The sequence below is a fragment of the Diaphorina citri genome, unplaced genomic scaffold, assembly GCF_000475195.1.
Source record: "Diaphorina citri unplaced genomic scaffold, Diaci psyllid genome assembly version 1.1 scaffold407, whole genome shotgun sequence".
In the NCBI taxonomy this organism is placed as follows: domain Eukaryota; kingdom Metazoa; phylum Arthropoda; class Insecta; order Hemiptera; family Psyllidae; genus Diaphorina; species Diaphorina citri.
In genome coordinates, this window is record NW_007377842.1 from 187,882 (window position 1) to 209,660 (window position 21,779).

The following is a 21,779-nucleotide window of genomic DNA, read 5'->3' on the forward strand; positions in this document are numbered from 1 at the left end:
TTTCTACATTTACCGTAATATATGTTTATATATATAAAAATCGCCCGCGGCCGCGGCGCACTTATTAATTTTGTTCTTTTAATGTTCAGCCCCAATTATGAGAAAAATGTATAGAAATATCAAATAATTAGGTACCTACGTCAAAAATAACTCATGATGACCTTCCATACTTTTTGAAAAATTTCGCCTGCGGCCCTTAAAATGAAAAGTTTGCTCGAATTACATTTCTGAAAGACCAAAATAATTAAAAAAAAACTATCACTCTCTTGAAATTTAACCATTCTTCTTCAACTGTTGTTGTTTCATTCATCGGTTTGCTTTCCTGAATAATCTTTCTGCTACTCTATTATCCTTGAGTTTGTATGAATTAATTCTTCTCTCCTGCGTTATACTGTTGTGCTTCAATCTTTTTATTCTAAAGCTACCCACTACAAGTACAAGCCGGTGGTCACTTTGTAGGGAGACACTGGGTATGACTTTGACGTTTATTAGCCATTTCTTTATACTATCAGATATTATGATGTAATCAATAAGGGTCTTTGTTCTTCCATCCCAGCTGTATCGCGTTATCTTATGGCTTTCCCTTTTCTTATACCACGTATTTCCCAACAACATTTCATTTCTGACACACAAGTCAATCAATCGTTCCCCTTCTGGATTCCGGTTTCCATATCCCCAAGGTCCCATGACAGTTTCATGATTTGCTCGATCAGAACCAACTTGGGCGTTCATGTCTCCCATGATAATGATTTTGTCTCCTCTCAAATGGTCTTCAAGTAAAGTTTCGAAATCAATTTTATCTGCCTCTGAACGTCCAGTCTGAGGGGCGTAACACTAAAGGATTGAGACAATGTTATCGTGGAGCTTGATGTTGATTTTGATAATTCTATCCGAGACATTTATTACTTCAGTGACCAGGTTTTTGATGGTTTTGTTGACAATCATAGCTACCCCATTCTTGGCGTTGTCTCCGCCTGACCAGTAAATATGGAAACCAGCTCTCAGTTCTTCAGATCCACAACCCTTTTTCTTTACTTCGCTCAGCTCAAGTATATCAAGTTTTCTTTCTATTAATGTGTCAATACATTCTTCAATTTTATTTTTGATTGTTATGATGTTTAAAGTTCTCATTTTTAGGGTTTGCTCTTGTTGTCGGTTTTTTCGTGTCCTAAAGCGAAGTCCATTAGGGGGTCAGGGGTATTATTCCGTTGAAAGACAGTCCGTGTTCCGAGGCTCTGTGTTCCGTGTTCCGAGTGGGTGACAACCTGGCTGGTTATGGTAGTTATGCTATAACGTCCCAGAAGTAGTTTAGTTTAGTTTAGTTTAGTTTTTATTTTTTTTTGTACATAAAATATATAAACATATATAGGTACAACGTCAATAACTTAAAACTATGTTTCCTAACTATAAAAATATGACATATGAATATGATTTACCTATCTTTTCATCTATTCAGGTTATAAATATCATTGAATTCATATAACACTAGAGATGCCAACCACTCTTTTATCTTAATTTTAAATAACTGTAATGGCAATGTTTTTATTTCATCTGGTATGATATGATATGTTTTTAATCCAGTGTATAATGCAGATTTCGAGTAAAATTCAGTTTTATGTTTTGGTAATATGATGTTGGCATGTCTAGTGGGATATGAATGTTGTTTCTTATATGATTCAATAATGTTTTCGTTTTTTTTTTCAAGTATGTAAATAATTCGTAATAATAAATACCATAAAAAGTAATCCAACACAACACTACAAGTGGGATGAAACGTCAACCGCCCTTCACCTGATGGTCTACTCTCATCCTAGACGTCTCAGGAAACAACATTTAAGTATCCAAAATGCGAAAGAAGGCACTTACCTCTGGGGCAGCCCCCACAAAGTTTCTGACGAAATCGCCAGCAAACTTTTATATCTGTGACAGGCCCAGCATGCCGGTAGACGAATAACAAACCCCCTCCTGCACCAACACAGAGCCTCGGAAGATCGTAATGGGGCCCCAAATTTCAAGGATCGACGTGTTTTGATTCAATGAAGATTTGTACCAAATTTCATCAAAATCAGACCAGGCAATCGGGAGTTATAGCGGAACATACATTCAAACAAATATACAAACATCTAAACCAAATGCAAAATGGTCGAGTTAAAACATAGACCTCACTATCGTTCGGTCAACTATTTCAGAGTAGGCCTATCGTAAACTGCTCTATCAACTGCTCTGAAAATGATGCAATCTATGTACCTACCCTGGGCCGTTTTCAGTGTTTATCTGGTGCACACTGTATAAAATACCTATGTATTCGGGAGGAAAACACTCCTGTTGCTTTGTGTTGTCATGGTAACGGGTAACTGAAGGTTTTTTTCCCCTGTACCTATTCTTTGTCTCTCTTCGTTTGTCCCGTTTTCCTTTTCTCCTATTTAGTTTGAAAAGAGAGTCAATGTTGAAAAACGCAAGTGTTAGTTAGGTACATATAATGAAGGAGCGCGGTAGCGCTCCGCCCCGCCAAGTCAAGAAAGTTTGACCGCGCTACTAGAGATATCTTCGTTTGTCCCGTTTTCCTTTTCTCCTATTTAGTTTGAAAAGAGAGTCAATGTTGAAAAACGCAAGTGTTAGTTAGGTACATAAAGTTTGATGTCATGAAAGTTGAAATTAGTAATTAGACAAGAGCGGCATTTATAAGGTACATTGCCATAGTAATTATTTTGCAATTTGAAAGAGGGGTTTGGCTATGGTAATATTAACTTCAAAAGAGAATTAGAAATCCAGTCCCGACTGTGATATCCGAGTTGCGTCCGTCCGATTTGGGTCCCATTTCTGAAATTTATCCGAGTTGTGTCCCTGAGCTAGAGTCCCGACTGTGATATCCGAGTTGCGTCCGTCCGATTTGGGTCCCATTTCTGAAATTTATCCGAGTTGTGTCCCTGAGCTAGAACTAACTATGTACTTTATATACTTATCCTAGTTTGAAGGTATACAGGGTGTCCCGCGAACGACTGTACAACGCTTGAGGGTTGATGCAGGACCTAAAGGGCTACCAGAAAAAGCTATCTGGACAGATCCGATTTTCAACAGGGGCGGAGTTATGAAGGATTTTCTGTTTTTCAACATTTTTCATACCTTGTCCCTTTAAAACGCCTTTATCTCTTGAACCAATAAAGATAATAAAAATCTGGGTCCGTCCCTCCGGGAATTTTTTAGCCCGTAGTTTATTCGATCGTGATTAAAGAAAATGTCATATAAAGTATGAAAAAAATTGATTTTTTTTTTTTTCGAAGTTCGAAGCAACATTGACTTTGGTTGATATCTGGATGTGTAACTATCCGATTTTTACCAAATTGTTACAGTCGCATCCTTGGAACATATTGCTATATCATACCAAATTTCATCGCTTTACAACAAACCGTTCTTGAGATATTTTGTTCACAACCTTTTCAACATTTTCCACGAAATGAGGAAATTTGGCGACCACCACACACACACACACACACCACTCACACAGAATCAACATTTTACTGATCCGAGTGAGAGAGAGTTGTCTATTACAACTAGTAATAAAACAATCTGGGCCCGTCCCTCTGGGAATTTTTTAGCCCGTAGTTTATTCGATCGTGGTTAAAGAAAATCAGTATCTATGCACCTACCTAATTTGTTTAATATTCCGTTTATTATTATTGATTTGATTTTTAATTTTACTGCCATGTAATGATTTAAAATCAAGACTAGAGCCCGTTCTCCCTTTATTCCCTTCTATGTAGTCCACAAATGTGACAGGGATGCAAGACAAAACTTTTGGTTAGGATAGGTGCTGCAGTTGGTGGCATTTTGGCCGCTTTTTGACGGGTTTCGATCTCTTTTTGGCTGTTTTCAGCTATACCTTCTGACTAAACGGTTAGATATATTGTAAAGGTTACAATAGAAGAACACTCATATAAGCATCATTCAATAGGATAAGGAAAGTCGTGTGATGTTCACACCAAATTTTTTTCTCTTTCTCAAGATTAAGCTCTTCCACCCAACCACTAAAAAAGTAGGTACTGTGGGTGTTATTATTAATAATCCAGATTCTAGCAGGATTGGTTTATGTCATTTTTAGATAGGTACAATGTAGAATAAATGTAGGTACTACCTGATATACGTTTTGCTATCATGAACGTTATAACCTCCAAAAATATAGGGAACGAGCCACCAATGCTGTGCAGTGAATGTTAGGTTTAATTATTTACTAGTGGTTGACCCGTCCTTTGTACGGGACCACCACACCACCAATGCTGTGCAGTGAATGTTAGGTTTAATTATTTACTAGTGGTTGACCCGTCCTTTGTACGGGACCACAAAAAAATCATCAAAATCGGTTAAGTTTAACCGGAGATATTTGACTTTGAAAAACGTCAAATTTTTCATCATTTTCTGCTGCTGCTGCCGCTTCCGCATGAAAGTAAAAAAAAAAAAAAAAAAAATTCATCAAAATCGGTTAAGTTTAGCCGGAGATAGGTATTTGACTTTGAAAAACGTCAAATTTTTCATCATTTTCTGCTGCTTCCGCTTCTTCTTTAACGTTGACCGCTCTACAGCCTAAACCACTGGACCGATTTTGATTGGGATGGTTGATGACATCTTTGACGTTGACCGCTCTACAGCCTAAACCACTGGACCGATTTTGATGGTTGATGGCTCATTTTTTTTCTCGTGAGTGGTAGGTGTGCCTTTTCATATTTTCAAGGCCCCCAAAGGGCCCCTTCGGCCTTAAATTTGGTAAAAGAGTGACTTTTAGGGAGAAAATTCTAAATTATCGCTCGAGTTGATTAATAAGGAAGTTTTGTGCTACGTAGAGACAAAAGTCGGAGTATACCAATGCTGTGCAGTGAATGTTAGGTTTAATTATTTACTAGTGGTTGACCCGTCCTTTGTACGGGACCACCGTATTTTGGCACTAAAAACTGACCATCGAAAATTTGACCCGATTACATTACTTTCCTTCCTATAGGGTATAGGATAAGGAAAGTAAAAATAGCATGATTTGATAGATCACACTCGTACCATTGAAAAATATGTAGGATTCGCGGATTTCGCGGACACCGCGTGATCGCAAACAGCGAAATATTGGACCAAATTGAAATAATAATGAAACCATAAGATTTGGGAGCAAAAAACAATCTGATTTGATGGGTTGCACTTGTACTTTTGAGGCATTCTTGTGATTCGCGGTTTTCGGATTCCGCGAACCGCAAAAATTCGAATGTGCAATAAAAAGTAGGGGTTCTTATTTAAAAATCCAATGTTGGCACCTGATTCGCAGACTTCGCAAAATTTTTCGTAAGTCGCGATATTGCCAAAATATCCGCATCAAAAATCAAAAAGTTACATTTTTTTGTTTGTTTGTCGAAATTTCAAACAGGTACCGGGGACGCAACTCGGATGACCTTTTTTTGAGTTGGGACCCAAATCGGATTCTCGGACTCATCTGGTGTTCGTCCAGGCTGCATACCTATAGAGTATTATTATTATTATGTTAAGGCGGTCTCTTCCTGATCCCTTGTGTGCCGCGTCCATTTTAATTTAGGACTATTGCACTGCCAACTCGGATGACCTTTTTTTGAGTTGGGACCCAAATCGGATTCTCGGACTCATCTGGTGTTCGTCCAGGCTGCATACCTATAGAAATTTTAATATTTTTTTTTATATATATATAATTTTTATCACCCTATATCACGTTGAATACACAGCTTAAAAAAAAAAATATATTTTTAAATTCAAGTGAAAACAGGTCACGTCGCGCGACAAATGTTGCAAGTGAAAACAGGTCACGTCAAATCGCGCGACAGAGGTCGCGTTGGTGAAAACCCACCTTTACATAGGTACTCCATAATGGGTAGAACAACCTACCCAACCCACAACATTACCAGTTTATCAAACGGTATACATAGAAATGAAATATACTAGTGGTTCTGTGAACTGTAGACCTCACTCAGATTCTTTTACCTAAGCTGAGACTTTAACAATAACGTCCTCTCATATCGACAATTTTATTGTTGTTTAACTTGGTACCTATTTCAATTTTGGGCAAATTTAGGATTTAGAAAAATGTCCTGCTTTGAAAAAATGTCTTCTGGGTAATCCTACGTATGATTGGGTAACCCTACGTAATACATAATTATGTATCAAAACAAATAAACCTATCTACACGTTCCAGGCTGCATACCTATAGAGTAACAAGTTTTGACTGTTTACAGGATATGGATGGAATACTTCTGTTGGTGACGTCAGCGGGTAAAATAGTTTTTATCTCTCACAGCATAGATAAAATTCTTGGACATAATCAGGTGAGCATACAATGATCATTTTATGAATATTTGTATTCTTGGGTAAAACTTCCAAGTACCAGTTGGATCCCGAATTTGCGAGGGTTAGGGGCCAGGGGGGTCCCACACTTTACTTGATGCCTGATTTTTCTTTCTTTCTTTAATAAATCCATCATAAGCACAAGCTGTACTTAGAGCTGAATACTCCTCGTCTAAAACTTTAGCGTGATAGCTAGAGTTTGTGTCGACTTATTACAAGGTGAATCTCCTCTATCTATTAGACCAGTGATGCGCAACCGGGGCGATGAAATCTTTGTATTTGGGCAGTAGGGGGCGATGAGTTTATTTTGGGACGATAAAGGGGCGATGGCACATTCCTATCAATTCTCCACATTTGGGGGTTTTCTGTCTACCTACACAAGATTTTATATTTGGTGAGACTGGATTTCTGAGGAGCAGATTATCCTCTAATATTACTTCTGCTTCACTGCATTGGCGGCGTGCCACCTCCCTTTCTTTCCCCTCATTGCACTCCTCTTTCCTCTAATATTACTTCTGCTTCACTGCATTGGCGGCGTGCCACCTCCCTTTCTTTCCCCTCATTGCACTCCTCTTTCCTCTAATATTACTTCTGCTTCACTGCATTGGCGGCGTGCCACCTCCCTTTCTTTCCCCTCATTGCACTCCTCTTTCCTCTAATATTACTTCTGCTTCACTGCATTGGCGGCGTGCCACCTCCCTTTCTTTCCCCTCATTGCACTCCTCTTTCCTCTAATATTACTTCTGCTTCACTGCATTGGCGGCGTGCCACCTCCCTTTCTTTCCCCTCATTGCACTCCTCTTTCCTCTAATATTACTTCTGCTTCACTGCATTGGCGGCGTGCCACCTCCCTTTCTTTCCCCTCATTGCACTCCTCTTTCCTCTAATATTACTTCTGCTTCACTGCATTGGCGGCGTGCCAGCTACCTTTCTTTCCCCTCATTGCACTCCTCTTTCCTCTAATATTACTTCTGCTTCACTGCGTTGGCGGCACCGCCAACGCAGGTGTTTTGTTTATTTTTTGTGGTACCTACTAGCAGTTAGTTGAACTGTAGACCTTACTCATACTCTTTTGCCAAGCTGAGACGATTGTACGTATGAATGCAATCTCCTCCTTCACGTAGTACCTACCTTTCTTTCCCCTCATTGCACTCCTCTTTCCTCTAATATTACTTCTGCTTCACTGCGTTGGCGGCACCGCCAACGCAGGTGTTTTGTTTATTTTTTGTGGTACCTACTAGCAGTTAGTTGAACTGTAGACCTTACTCATACTCTTTTGCCAAGCTGAGACGATTGTACGTATGAATGCAATTCACATGTGTATTGTATCGAAGTAGAAAAGAAGTACCTAAACACGTCTTACGGGATACCGGTCGATTTTTTTACTGATTTCCGGGATTTGACCTCTCAATCCCGGGATTCTCGGGATTTCACTTCTCCTTCTATTTTACGTCCCCTAACCCAAAACAAAGCAAAAGTGTTTTACAACCTCGAATCAAAACAAAATAAGTCAACCCTAGGAACTCAGGGAGGATATTAGTTTTCAGGGGCGAAGCCAAGGGAGCGCGACCTCATGCACACCCCTCGAAGCACCCGGGAGTGCGCAGCGCGATCCCATGCGATCACACACAATGCAGACCAACCACACACACAACACAAATCACACTCACACACACAATGCAGACCCACCACACACACAAGACAACAGACACACACCCTCCACACACAGACATCCATATCCCATGCGATCACACACAATGCAGACCAACCACACACACAACACAAATCACACTCACACACACAATGCAGACCCACCACACACACACCCTCCACACACAGACATCCAGCACACCCACCACACACAGTCAGTAGCACAACACAATCTAAACTGAACTTGGTATTTCAATTCGCATGCAGAATTTGTGTCAATTCGTAATAGTGTCACCATACTTTCGCAAGTCTTCGCACGCAAAATTCGGAGTAATGTCACCGCCGCCTAACATGGTCAGAAATATAATCTCACACCACAAAGTGCCAACTTAAATTGAAAGATCGTTTTTTTTTTTTTTTTTTGCAAAAATTAGGTAGAAATGACTTTTATAAAAATTTTTTTTTTTTTTTTTTTTTTTTTTTTTTTTTTTTTTTTTTTGCAAAAATTAGGTAGAAATGACTTTTAGTTTCTATGCTCAGTTCATAGATGGCGTTAGCCATAATGGCAGAAACAGTGGTACTCGGTATTAGCAGACTACCCGATTTTAGCAAACTTTCCCCTACCTCTCAGTTGAACGTCCTCCAACTAGAGACAGCCACAAGAGTTTTTCCTCGTGAAGCACGGGCAAACAACTTATTGTACTCTCAATGATTAAAGAACACAGGTATCGGAATTTTACAATGAAAATTTCTACCAATTAAGATGAATCACAAAACACAATAATACATAAAATGTTTTCATCATTAAATACTTAGGTATCTACTCATGTGCTTTTTCTTTGAACACGTGCGTCTTTACAAAAAGATTACACTTGTTATTGCGGCGGGTATTTGGTATTCATTTTTATTATTATATGATATTTTTATTATAAATTTTATTTAGAAAGATACATACAGTATGCCGTAACTGGCGAAACCCGGTATGGTAGCGAATTAAATAATATTGTAAAACAAAAAAAGCGATCTGTTTTTCCTTTCACCTATTGGTTAATCACTTGCCACTAAAATATCCACATGGTTTTCTTCAATTATTTTATCTGCTAAATCATGTGCAGCCGGTGACCTTTCCAAATTTATCTCAAGAAAACTAATCATTTTTAATTGTTACTGCCGCCCTCTCCTCCGGAAGTGATATCCATATCCATATCTGGGTCAACAAGCTTTTCTTCATTGATTTCCTTCAGCACAATTTCGTCATCGTTTTCTTTTCTAATGTTTTTCAGGTTGCTTTGCCCATATCCATATCTGGGTCAACAAGCTTTTCTTCATTGATTTCCTTCAGCACAATTTCGTCATCGTTTTCTTTTCTAATGTTTTTCAGAGTATTCCAGGTTGCTTTGTATTCTCCTTTTGCTTGTAGGACATATTGTAGATCCGGTTCTATGCCCTTCTCTATTACATGTTGCACAGAAACTTCCACTTGTGCAGTCTTTGCTCAGATGTCCCACTTGTGTACAGTTCAAGCATTTCCTATCGTTCCTCTTCTTCTTACAGATGTCAGAGTGATGTCCGAGTTCCAAGCAGTTATAGCACAGCATCACATTCACTTTCGGCTTCACTCTGCACATGGTCCAATTTATTTTGACTCCTCCCATTCTCAGCAAGTCTTCAGCTGCGTTTGCCGCATATAATCAAAGGATTCAAAGGAACAATTAATAGAGGATAATACGATACATCAAGTGAGACATTGTGAAGGACATAATAATAAACTAAGGATAACACAAAACCCAAAATCAACCTTCTCACTGATATACCGCTATTTCTCCATTCATTACCCCTTGATGTCCTTTATCGGCGTGATAAAATTATAAAAACTGTGGCCTTCACCAATCTTATCCTCAAGGAAGAGGAAAATTATCAATATAACAACTTAAATCTAATACATTAAGACATAAACATGGACAATATGGCTAGGAAAGAAGAAGAAACAAAAAAAAAATACAAAATATCTCAAGAACGGTTTGTCGTAGAGCGATGAAATTTGGTATGCCATACCGGTATGGTCCAAGGACGCGACTGTAACAATTTGGTAAAAATCAGACAGTCACTCATCCAGATAAGTCAATGTTGCTTCGAACTTCGAAAAAAAATCCAATTTTTTTCATACTTTATAACTTTATATGATTCTTTATTACACGGGGATTATTTTAAGATAGGAAATTTTCGACCAAAAATCGGCCGCAGTAGGCGGCTCAGGCTCGGGACTTTTTTTTCAAATACGTATTCCGCAAATGTAATAGTCGTGTGATGTTCACACCAGATTTTTAGCGTAAGTTTTAAGTAATTAAGTTTTATCTAAAAGTACAGAAGTACTTACAGGGATGATGAAGAATAATTATGTTAAGAATATTTTAAAGAAAGAACAAACTCATTATTATTATTAGTTTAACATACCGACGTTGTATAATCCGTTGTATACATACATTCATGTTTGAATTTAATGTACAATAAAAATTGATACAAAATATCTCAAGAACGGTTTGTCGTAGAGCGATGAAATTTGGTATGCCATACCGGTATGGTCCAAGGACGCGACTGTAACAATTCGGTAAAAATCAGACAGTCACTCATCCAGATAAGTCAATGTTGCTTCGAACTTCGAAAAAAAATCCAATTCTTTTCAAACTTTATAACTTTATATGATTCTTTATTACACGGGGAGTATTTTAAGATAGGAAATTTTCGACCAAAAATCGGCCGCAGTAGGCGGCTCAGGCTCGGGACTTTTTTTTTTCAAATACGTATTCCGCAAATGTAATAGTCGTGTGATGTTCACACCAGATTTTTAGCGTAAGTTTTAAGTAATTAAGTTTTATCTAAAAGTACAGAAGTACTTACAGGGATGATGAAGAATAATTATGTTAAGAATATTTTAAAGAAAGAACAAACTCATTATTATTATTAGTTTAACATACCGACGTTGTATAATCCGTTGTATACATTCATGTTTGAATTTAATGTACAATAAAAATTGAATTCACCAGATTTTTAGCGTAAGTTTTAAGTAATTAAGTTTTATCTAAAAGTACAGAAGTACTTACAGGGATGATGAAGAATAATTATGTTGAGAATATTTTAAAGAAAGAACAAACTCATTATTATTATTAGTTTAACATACCGACGTTGTAATCCGTTGTATACATACATTCATGTTTGAATTTAATGTACAATAAAAATTGAATTATTATTATTACAGGGTGTTTAAAAAAAAGTTGCCACCCCTGAAAACTCAAGAACCATTTGGAATTCAGAAAAATCCGGAAACACGTATTTCTTTATTTTCAAGGGGAACCTATTTTTAGGTTATCTCAGTTTTTCGGCATTATCAGGGGCGGCCCCAGGAAGGTCAACTTTGAAATCTTAAATGAGAACCCCCTACTTGTGATACTTCATATCTTAAATCTTCTTTATTTTCATTAAAACGAAGGGAGGGGGTAAGTAAGTACCCCATTCCACAGATCAAATGCCGTCTACAAATGAATGCAGCCAACCTTTTAAGGTACAATGCGGCCCGCGGTCACTTTAAGTTTGTGCACCCCTGCTCTAGGGACTTCAGAAAATCAAAACGGGGTTTGGCACGTACAATGCGGCCCGCGGTCACTTTAAGTTTGTGCACCCCTGCTCTAGGGACTTCAGAAAATCAAAACGGGGTTTGGCACAAAAAAAAACTGAACATCGAAAATTTCACGCGATTACATTATGTTCCTTTCTATAGGATAGGACAAGGAAAGTAAAAAGTAGACTAGGGGAGGAAGAACACAAAAAAAAACTGAACATCGAAAATTTCACGCGATTACATTATGTTCCTTTCTATAGGATAGGACAAGGAAAGTAAAAAGTAGACTAGGGGAGGAAGAGACAGACCGACACCGAAGCGAATACAATAGTCCGTCCACTATACCTTTTATTATTAGTAATAATAAAGGAAAGACGGACTAAAAATGGACCGATTGCAATACTTTCATTACGAGTATAGCTCGCTATAGAAAGTAAAAAACGGGGGAATTGGTTTGGCCAGTGAAATCTGGTACTGTGGTCAGTGGAAATCTGTGATGGGATTTCTTAAATCTTCTTATATTATAAAATCAAGATCCATTCACTCATTCACATTTCACACACTGATCGCTCTATCTCCTAAACCACAACGGCAGTGGAACACTCATCTTGAAAAAAAAAAAAAAAAAAAAAAAACAAAAAAAAAAAAAAAAAAAAAAAAAAAAAAAAACCCCACCAAAAAAAAAAAAAAAAAAAAAAAAAAAAAAAAAAAACAAGCATGAAAACAGATTCTTTCAGTCCATCACAAAATAAAGATCAGTTGTTTATACGAACATTCCAAAAAATGAACCCTTAAATAATTACTTATTTATTTTGAGTCCTCACTAAGCTGAAGTCGGTTATTGAACTATGAAATTTCGGTTCATCCGAAGAAGAAGAAGAAGATGAAGAAAAGAAGAACCCAAAAAACTGGTTTCATCGATTACTTTTATTTTTATGTTCTGAGCTTCTCTCTATCCAGCTTAAAATCTCGTCGGGCCAGGGATTAATAAAAACAACAAAAATCTGAACCTAACTACCCCGTGACAGGTGAAACAGGGATAGGAGGGGAGTTTTAGGTCACTCAACCGTAAAATAAAATCTAAGTGGAATCATAGGTAATCATTTTCTACATTAAAGTCAGATGGAATTTATTCTATCAACCTATTTTATATTATTTTCTGTATTTTATTGTATGGAGTAAAAACTAGTCAACTATTGATGGGCCTCTGAGAAGCTCAATTTCTGGGGGCCTTTTTTCTACTGGTTATTTATAGATTTTAAATGGTTGAAATTGGTGTAAAATTAGGTAGTTTTAGTTCCAAATGTTTGATTGAAATTTGGTTAAACAGTAAATACAATTAAATTGATTGCAAATTTGAGTTCCACATTTAAAAACCCAAAGTTGGCACCTGATTCGCGGACTTGCGAAATTTTTCGCATTAAATATCAAATCCGCTTTAAAAATCAAAAAGTTGGATAACAAAGGCTGAAGGCCAAAATCAAAGGTACTTATATGATGCAGCACAAATGATAAAAATGAATCTTAGAGTGAAAGCTATTGACTGATCTGTTAATATGTTCGAAACGAACTGAATGTAGATTCGATAGACACTCGAGCCTATGCTAGGTACTCAGAGTGGTACCATTTTTGACTAAGTTTATTCAAGTTTAATTACTATCAAACATGTGTGGAGTATGATGGATGTGTGTGTGTGTGTGATGGGTGTGTGGTGTGTTTGGTGTGTGTGATGGGTGTGTGGTGTGTATGATGGATGTGTGTGTGGTGGGAAAAAGTTGTTTTTTTTTTCGAACACACAGGCTCCGAGAAAAACAATTTCAGCACAAATTCTTGGACACCCTGTATACAACAGGAACGAAAGACGAGAAAAGTTAACTAATCAGCACAAAGGGTTTATTTGATTATTTTTTGTATACCTCATGATGTCGAGGTTACACTGTTCATTGCGCAGTCCATTTTCTGAACTAACAGACTAATCATCTTTACATTTTATTTTATTTTTACTTTATTACAGACGGAATTGTTTGGTCAGTCCTTATACAGCTTTACTTGTCCTGAAGATCATGATGAGCTTCGTAAAAATCTTTCTCCTGATCTCGACCCTACAACTCTGATATCCACACCAGCTCTAACCAATGCAGGTAAATCTATTTTCTGAACAGTGTGTGTGTGTGTGTGTGTGTGTGTGTGTGTGTGTGTGTGTGTGTGTGTGTGTGTGTGTGTGTGTGTGTGGTGGATGTGTGTGTGTGGTGGATGTGTGTGTGATGGGTGTGTGGTGTGTGAGATGGGTGTGTGGTGTGTGCGTGATGGGTGTGTGTGTGGTGGGTGTGGGGGTGTTGGTGTGGTGGGCTGGTGTGTGTCGTGGTCCCGTACAAAGGACGGGTCAACCACTAGTTCAGTCATAAACTTACTCTCGTCACAGAAACATCTCCTCTTTCCTTTCCCCAACCATCATTATGAACGAGCTTAACATGAACGGTAAAAAAAAAGTCAGGGAACTTGATTTTTTTTTTTTACATCGTCAAATTATTTCTTTAAATATATAACATTTTTGTCTGACTTAGTATACTGTGTCAATTGGCAACTCAATAGTTGAGCAGTTCGTCTAATAAAAGATGCTCATGAACCCCTGTTTTACACAACCTTTGTTTTTGTAAATGCCTCCTCTGGCCATTTCTTTTCTATGAGAGTCGCATATTCTTCGTCCGTTAGGTTTGGTCCTTTTCCAATTGAGCCATTATCACTCTTTTCTCCTCCTCCTGTGATGGTGATGTTTTTCACTCGGAAATGATCAGAACTTACCAAATCTTACCCTATCTATGTAAATAAAATTATACATTGCATAACAACAAAATCGCCTGCATCGAGGTTTTCTTAGATCTTAAAAAAGATAATCTCGATCCAGACGTACTCTGTTTTACAGAAAGTTAGTTATCCCAACAATCTGCCCCCTGTATAAACATTTCCGGGTATAATAATACTTTAAAAACTACCATTTTTTCAATTCGATTTTTCTTCCAAGTTTCCACTGAAACCGATTGAATTTCTCCTGATAGAAAAGTACCCCTGTTAGTCCTCTTTAATCCCATTATCTTGAATTTTCTGAGAAATAAAACCGATTGAATTTCTCCTGATAGAAAAGTACCCCTGTTAGTCCTCTTTAATCCCATTATCTTGAATTTTCTGAGAAACAATTATTTACGATACAACACCACAGGACAGGTCCATGACAAGATCATCCACCAACAACTCGCGATCTTCCAGATAACTACTAAGAATATTGACCAGATATCCCGAAATTCCTCTTTTCTTCACTTCTTCTAATATTCCCTTCCACCTATAAATCCCTGTCCACCTGTTTCTTTCTATCGCCGCACCGAATTTTCCTCCAAAAACAACACGAACAACAAAACAAACAACAACAAGAACAACACACCAACAACAACGACACCAACAAGAACGGTGGACAAACAATTTTCTCTCACCTGATCGCCTTATTTCCTCCTCTTCCCCTCCATTAAACTCAATTTCTACTTCTGTTTGTCTGAAGCACACTTCCAAAGATTTCCTCATTTCTTTTCTCCATTTGGTTTGGGACACTACTACCACCACCAAGTGAGTTCCATTGTTCAGTTTCCATCTGGTTTCTGCATATATTCAGAGATTTTCTTACCTCTTCAGTTGCACTCACTTTGCTCAGATATATTCGCTTTTTTCTGGTACCTTTCTTTGTGTTATTTTTTTTTTTGTGCCAAATGATTTCTCCATTTTCAAATGTAGCATTTTGTTCAATTGAAAGCTTATTATACAGGGCGTATAAAAAAATGGGTCACTCGAATATCTTGAGAATGGTTTTTAATTTCGAAAAACGCTGAAACACTCGTCTCATTACATTGAGGGGGAAACATTACTGGGTTGCAGCCATCAAGATTAGTGTGAACTATACAAACCTCTCAGATATACCAGGAGCAACAATTCTAACCTCTGTCACAGGTCACAGATGCTTCAGAGAGAAAGAAACTCTCCCACATGTATTGGGCGGTGTCGGTGAATTGCGGACAATTGACCCAAAAAATTCCGAATTGCGTGCATCTTTGGGGTGAATCAAAACTAGGTACCTACGGCTGTAGGTAACTTGCGTACTATTTCAATTTTAATCTTCTACACTGTCGGAAATGAAAGCGGGACACCCCTATTTTTTGGTTTTTCTCAAACTGCTGTTCGGTGTTCAAATTTTTTTCGGTAAAACCATTATTGATATTTTTTTCTGTAAAGTTTAAAACTTATTCCACAAGACCACATACCTACATACCCTGTGAGTAAAAAAAGAAAATTGAAAAACAAGGATCAGTTTTATGCTGAAAATGCATGTTTCTGGAGATAAATGTTACCGTAACTTTTTTCTCCTCAATATTTTTTTTACCATTTTTGAACCAGGTGTTTTAAAAAAGAACAGAGAACATGGTCAATTTTTGCCCTACAAAACTAATGGTAAAAAAGGAACAATCTTTAAAAAGTTCCGGTTGGGGCACAGAGAATTTTTCCAATTTCTAAACCACCTGGTTTACACCGCAAATCGTCCAAAAAGAAGTGAATCGAAAATGTAATATCACCACATAATTTAGAACTCGCACTTCGTGCTCGGGAGGGGGGCGAAGCCCCCGGGGGCTTCGCGTGTTCGCTACGCGGGGTTGTGCATGGGGTCACGCTTCGCGCTCCCTTATTTACGGTCGCGCTGCGGCTCCCGGGGCTTCGCGGGGTTGTGCATGGGGTCGCGCTTCGCGCTCCCTTGTTTACGGTCGCGCTGCGCGCTCCCGGGGGCTTCGCTGGGTTGTGCATGGGGTCGCGCTTCGGGCTCCCTTGTTTACGGTCGCGCTGCGCGCTCCCGGGGGCTTCGCGGGGTCGTGTATGGGGTCGCGCTTCGCGCTCCCTTGTTTACGGTCGCGCTGCGCGCTCCCGGGGCTTCGCGGATGTGCATGAGGTCGCGCTTCGCGCTCCCTTGGCTTCGCCCCTGAAAACTAATATCGTCCCTGAGTTTTGTCTCGAAGAAATGAAAACTGAAAACTAAAAGCGAGAGGAAAATATTAAACGTAGGAAAAGTTTTGCTGGCCTCAAACCTTGTTCCCTGTGTATTTCTTATGGGGGGACTAAAAAACGTCAATATCTCGGGAACGGTTTGGAATTTCGGGATTTTCCGATTTTTCCCAGTACCTACAAAAAATAAGGAATCCAATGGTGAAAACCGCATCTTCCTAGCTCATCTAGAAGTGGGTTAGAATTAGTATGAGTGAGTGAGTCAGTCAGTCAGTCAGTTACACAAGGGGCTGCATATATTTAGGACTAAAAATGGGATTCGTGGATTTCGCGAACACCACGCGATCGCAACAGCGAAATATTGGACCAAATCAAAATAATAATGAAACCATAAGATTTGGGAGCAACAAGCTGAGCCCGTCCCTCCGGGAATTTTTTAGCCCGTAGTTTATTCGATCGTGATTAGAGTAAATCAGTACCTATGTACCTACCTAATTTGTTGAATATTCAGTTTATTATCATTCTTGATTTGATTTTTGATTTTACTTTCATGTAATGATTTAAAATCAAGACTAGAGCCCCTTCTCCCTTTATTCCCAATATAATTATTAAGTCACCCATCCATTTATTGGCCTTCCTCAGCGTAGCTTAACATAGGTAACGCTAAAACCGGTCTTAAATTAACGACTGAAGTGTTGTCTAAAACTTTCTCGCTTTGAGTTCATATGTCGTCGCGACAAATTTCAAGATCAGAGCTAATTTGTGTGAGAAAATGTGAAAAAAAAAAAAAATCTCCCAAAAACCAGTTTTTTTTGGTTTTTTGGCTTTATGGTTCTCTGGACAAAATTTGCACCATTTTCGTGATCCTGGTAAAAAGACCTTTAATTTGATATATAGGTCGACCATGTTTGGATAAATCCTTCTATGGGAACAGATAACAGACAGACAGATTACAGAAACACAGACGACACCGAAGCGAATACAATAGTCCGTCCCTTATACTTTTTTGACCGAACAATAGTGAGGTCTATGTTTTAACTCGACCGTTTTGCATTTGGTTTGTATGTCTGTCTGTATGTTCCGCTATAACTCACGATTGCCTGGTCTGATTTTGATGAAATTTGGTACATAATTATGTTCCTTGAATCAAGGCACGTCGCTGATTGAAATTTGGGGTCCCAGAAGTGAGCGGGGTCAGAACTGAGGGGGATTTTATGTTCTGCACGTTTCAGAGTCCAATAGGTGACTCATTTATAACCCATAAAGTCCTAAAACATTGTATTCTCTCTACCACAAAAAATATTAGACCCCAATTCTTGGTAAATCTATTTTTGTCAACCATTCTTTAGAGATTGTAAATAAAACCTGTTTTCTGTCCTTTTTATTACATAAGACGTAGGTATCCCTTCGATTCTAATTCAATACATGTGAACCTAATTCAATACATGTGGTGTAGTGGTTAGCACGGTGGACTTCGGATCTGAAGGTTGGTGGTTCGAGTTCAAGTCAAGACATAAAATTTAGCGTAGTGTATTAAGCAGGGAACGACATTTGTGATAAGCATTTATGCTTAACACAATTAAAATTCCTCTGTTCTCTGTCCTTTTCATTACATAAGACGTAGGTATCCCTTCTGTTCTAATTCAATACATGTGAATAAGCGTACCTTCTTCTCAGCTTGGGCAAAGAATCTGAGTGAGGTCTACAGTTCACAGAGCCACTAGTTATTACTGTTGTAATAATAAAGGAAGGACGGACTAAAAAACAATATGATTTGATGGGTCGCACTTGTACTTTTGAGGCATTTTTGTGATTCGCGGTTTTCGAATTCCGCGAAAACAGCGAACCGCAACAATGTGAGTGAGTTGTCGATTATACTTTAAATTTAACGTAGAAAACGAATATCAATAAAAAATAGGGGTCCTCATTTAAAAACCCAAAGTTGGCACCTGATTCGCGGACTTGCGAAATTTTTCGCATTAAATATCAAATCCGCTTTAAAAATCAAAAAGTTGTAACCCGTTAGTTAGAATGCGTCGCGCGCGTTGGTATGCGACGAAACGGGGTCCCTATAGAGGTAGAAGGAGGGAGAAAGGAAAAGGAATGCCTTTTTTCTACTGGTTATTTATAGATTTTAAATGGTTGAAATTGGTGTAAAATTAGGTAGTTTTAGTTCCACCACCACCACCACCACCTAGGAAAGCTGAAATTTGGTAGGAATATTCCTTTTATGGTCTAGGTGTGCAATAAGAAAGAATTTTGCGAAAATCTAAACCAATACTGAGATATGATCAATTTTTGATGCTAAAATCTCCACCATAAGAAATACACAGAGTGCAGAGACTGCGGGAGAGAAATGTTCCGCTCTCGACCAACATTTTGAGTTTCGTTTATGTCTTTAGTTTGGTTACTATACAGCTAATAGGGAGCGCGCGTATTTTTTTATTATTTTCTACAAGTTGGGCCATGCCTTTTCTACAAGTTTGGCCATGCCTCGGGATGAACTAGCGGGATTCCGGAGCGAAGCGACGGAATTCTGCTAGTAAATCTATATAAATAAAATTGTAAATTTGTCTGTACATTGCTTAGAATCGTGAAATTTTTGGTTATTCTTACTCCTTATGCATCCCCGATTCCAAAAATCACATTAGAAAAATTTCTGTCTGTCTGTTACGCTAAGTAGACCTTTGGTTGTCCTCTTTTCACGAGAAAACGGCTCAACCGATTTTGATGAAATTTTTTGTGGTTGTTAAGAAAAGTACTCTGGGTGACATAGGCTACTTAAAATTGTCACATTCCATCCTGATTAAAAATGGCGGCGGTTCAGTTATGCCTATTAGGCTGCACTGTGGGACATGTCATGGAGCGCGTAGCGCGACCGCGATGGGTGTGTTGTTATCGGTATTTGAAATTTAGAGGACTGTATATATGATAGGATAGGTTCAATGAAAATAAAGAATGTTTTAAGAACAGAAAACTTACCGTACCAAGTACCAGTAGATGCTGCACTGTGGGACATGTCATGGAGCGCGTAGCGCGACCGCGATGGGTGTGTTGTTATCGGTATTTGAAATTTAGAGGACTGTATATTATATGATAGGATAGGTTCAATGAAAATAAAGAATGTTTTAAGAACAGAAAACTTACCGTACCAAGTACCAGTAGATGAGGGGAATAGTAGAGAAGAAAGAGAGAGGAAAGAAAGAGAAGAAGAAGAAGAAGAAGAAAAAGAAGAGGGGGGGGGAGTATAGAATTTGAAACAATTATTCAATTATCCAGGGTAAGCATATATTCTTTTGCCAGTAGCTTGAATGGTAGCCGGCTCTGAAGAACTCTCAACTCGGTCGGAAGCTGATTCCACAATCGTGCAGCATTCACGGAGAAGCAGCATTCAGCATCGTGCAGCATTCTTTAATAGGTTTTCGATCTGTAATTTGTATTTCTCAATGGCAGGTTTTCCTGTTTCTCTCAAAAATCCTTCGCGGGCCACTCAAAAATCCTTCGCGGGCCACTTCGTGACCCGCGGGCATAGGGTTGAGCGCCCTTGGTCTAGGTGTCCGGCATTTTTCTCCATTCTAATTGGAGCATCCAGCGAGGTTAGGAAACGCAACTAGCTCTGCACCAATCAGGTTGCTTGAAAATGTAAACAACATCCGGACCCCTAGGCGATCCCAATGTTTTATACTCGAGACCTTCAAAACAAAACGTGCAACCGGCGGGAAAGGACGGGAAGTATAGCCTGGAGATGCGATAGGTACATCTGGCAACACCGGTGCGCGGTTCCCACCCCGCTTCTTAGGACCGATGTGAACACAGCCAATCTGTCAGGACATGTCCTGACAAAATTGCAACTTGTGTATGTAAATAACTTTTCCCCTTCGATGTGTTTTCTGGTTTTGATGAGTGTTATCTATTTCTATGTTATTTCCCCTACTCTAAGTACCAATAACACAGAAGTTCTGAAAAATATGTTACCAAGTAGTATGTCCTTAGAAATATTACGTTACCGGTATGTGTGTGTGTGTGTGTGTGTTGGAACACAAAAGTAGACGTAGAAAAAAAATCTTCAAAATTGGGTGAGGTTAGCCGGAGATATTTGACTTTGAAAAACGTCAAATTTTTTATCATTTTCTGTTGCTGCTGCTGCTTCCGCTCGAACCTGTAACTGCTGAACTGTGAGTCGGATATAGTTAAAAGTGAAATCATCATATTCCTCGTAAAAATCACACAAGATCGCCTATTTGATGGTCCTGATAGCTGGATTAGAGAGTTATTTATGCCTGTTTTTAAAATAAAACAGTAAAATGATTTGTAATTCCTGAACTGTGAGAGGAAGTTTAATTGTGTTAAGCATAAATGCTTGTCACAAATATTATTATTTACTCTTTATTGTTTATAATTACATGTACACAAAATATTCAGAAACTACAAGCAAGGGGCGAAGTTATTGCCTAAGGCAATCTCTACCATTCAACCCTAAAACAAACAATGTGCCACATAGTTCCAATAACGAGGTTAAGTTTTAGAGGTCGTTTAAAAATATTTTTTTTGAGGGAGTTGTTTGAGAAGGAAGAAGAAGAAAGAAGAAGAAGGAAGAAGAAGAAAGAAGAAAAAAAAGAAGGAAGAAGAATGGACTATTGTATTCGCTTCGGTGTCGTCTGTGTTTCTGTCAGTCTGTCTGTCTGTCTGTTCCCATATGAGGACTTATCCAAACCTGGTCGACCTATATATCAAATTAAAGGTCTTTTTACCAGGATCATGAAAATGGTGGTGCAAATTTTGTCCAGAGAACCATAAAGCCAAAAAACCAAAAAAACTGGTTTTGGGGGGATTTTTTTCACATTTTCTCACACAAATGAGCTCATCCCTTTTAGAGGTAAGTAATCCTATTATTTTAAGCGAAATTATTTGATAAATAATAAAATTGTTTTTTTATTTAATTGTATGCTAATTCTGTTGTGGGGTTAAATAACCTATATCAAAATTTTCTTTGTTTTACCTAGGGCTCATCTGTTTCCTTTCAAATTGCTTTTGTTCTAGTGTGTTTCTTAGTTCTAATTTGGTTCTAATTTTCACAGGGTCTCAGTATGGGAGATAAGTCAAGTGCGGTGATGAGTGGCTAAAAGCCATGACA

At 38.3% G+C, this 21,779-nt stretch overlaps 1 protein-coding gene across 1 annotated transcript in view; it reads left to right on the plus strand.

The window, feature by feature from the left end:
* Positions 1–21,779, plus strand: part of LOC103508532 (neuronal PAS domain-containing protein 2-like) — a 70,757-nt gene that overhangs the window by 17,588 nt on the left and 31,390 nt on the right. The window contains exons 4-5 of the mRNA XM_008473088.3: positions 6,237–6,326; positions 13,626–13,752. Coding sequence (XP_008471310.2) covers positions 6,237–6,326; positions 13,626–13,752 — 217 coding nt within the window. The remainder of the gene's footprint in view (positions 1–6,236; positions 6,327–13,625; positions 13,753–21,779) is intronic.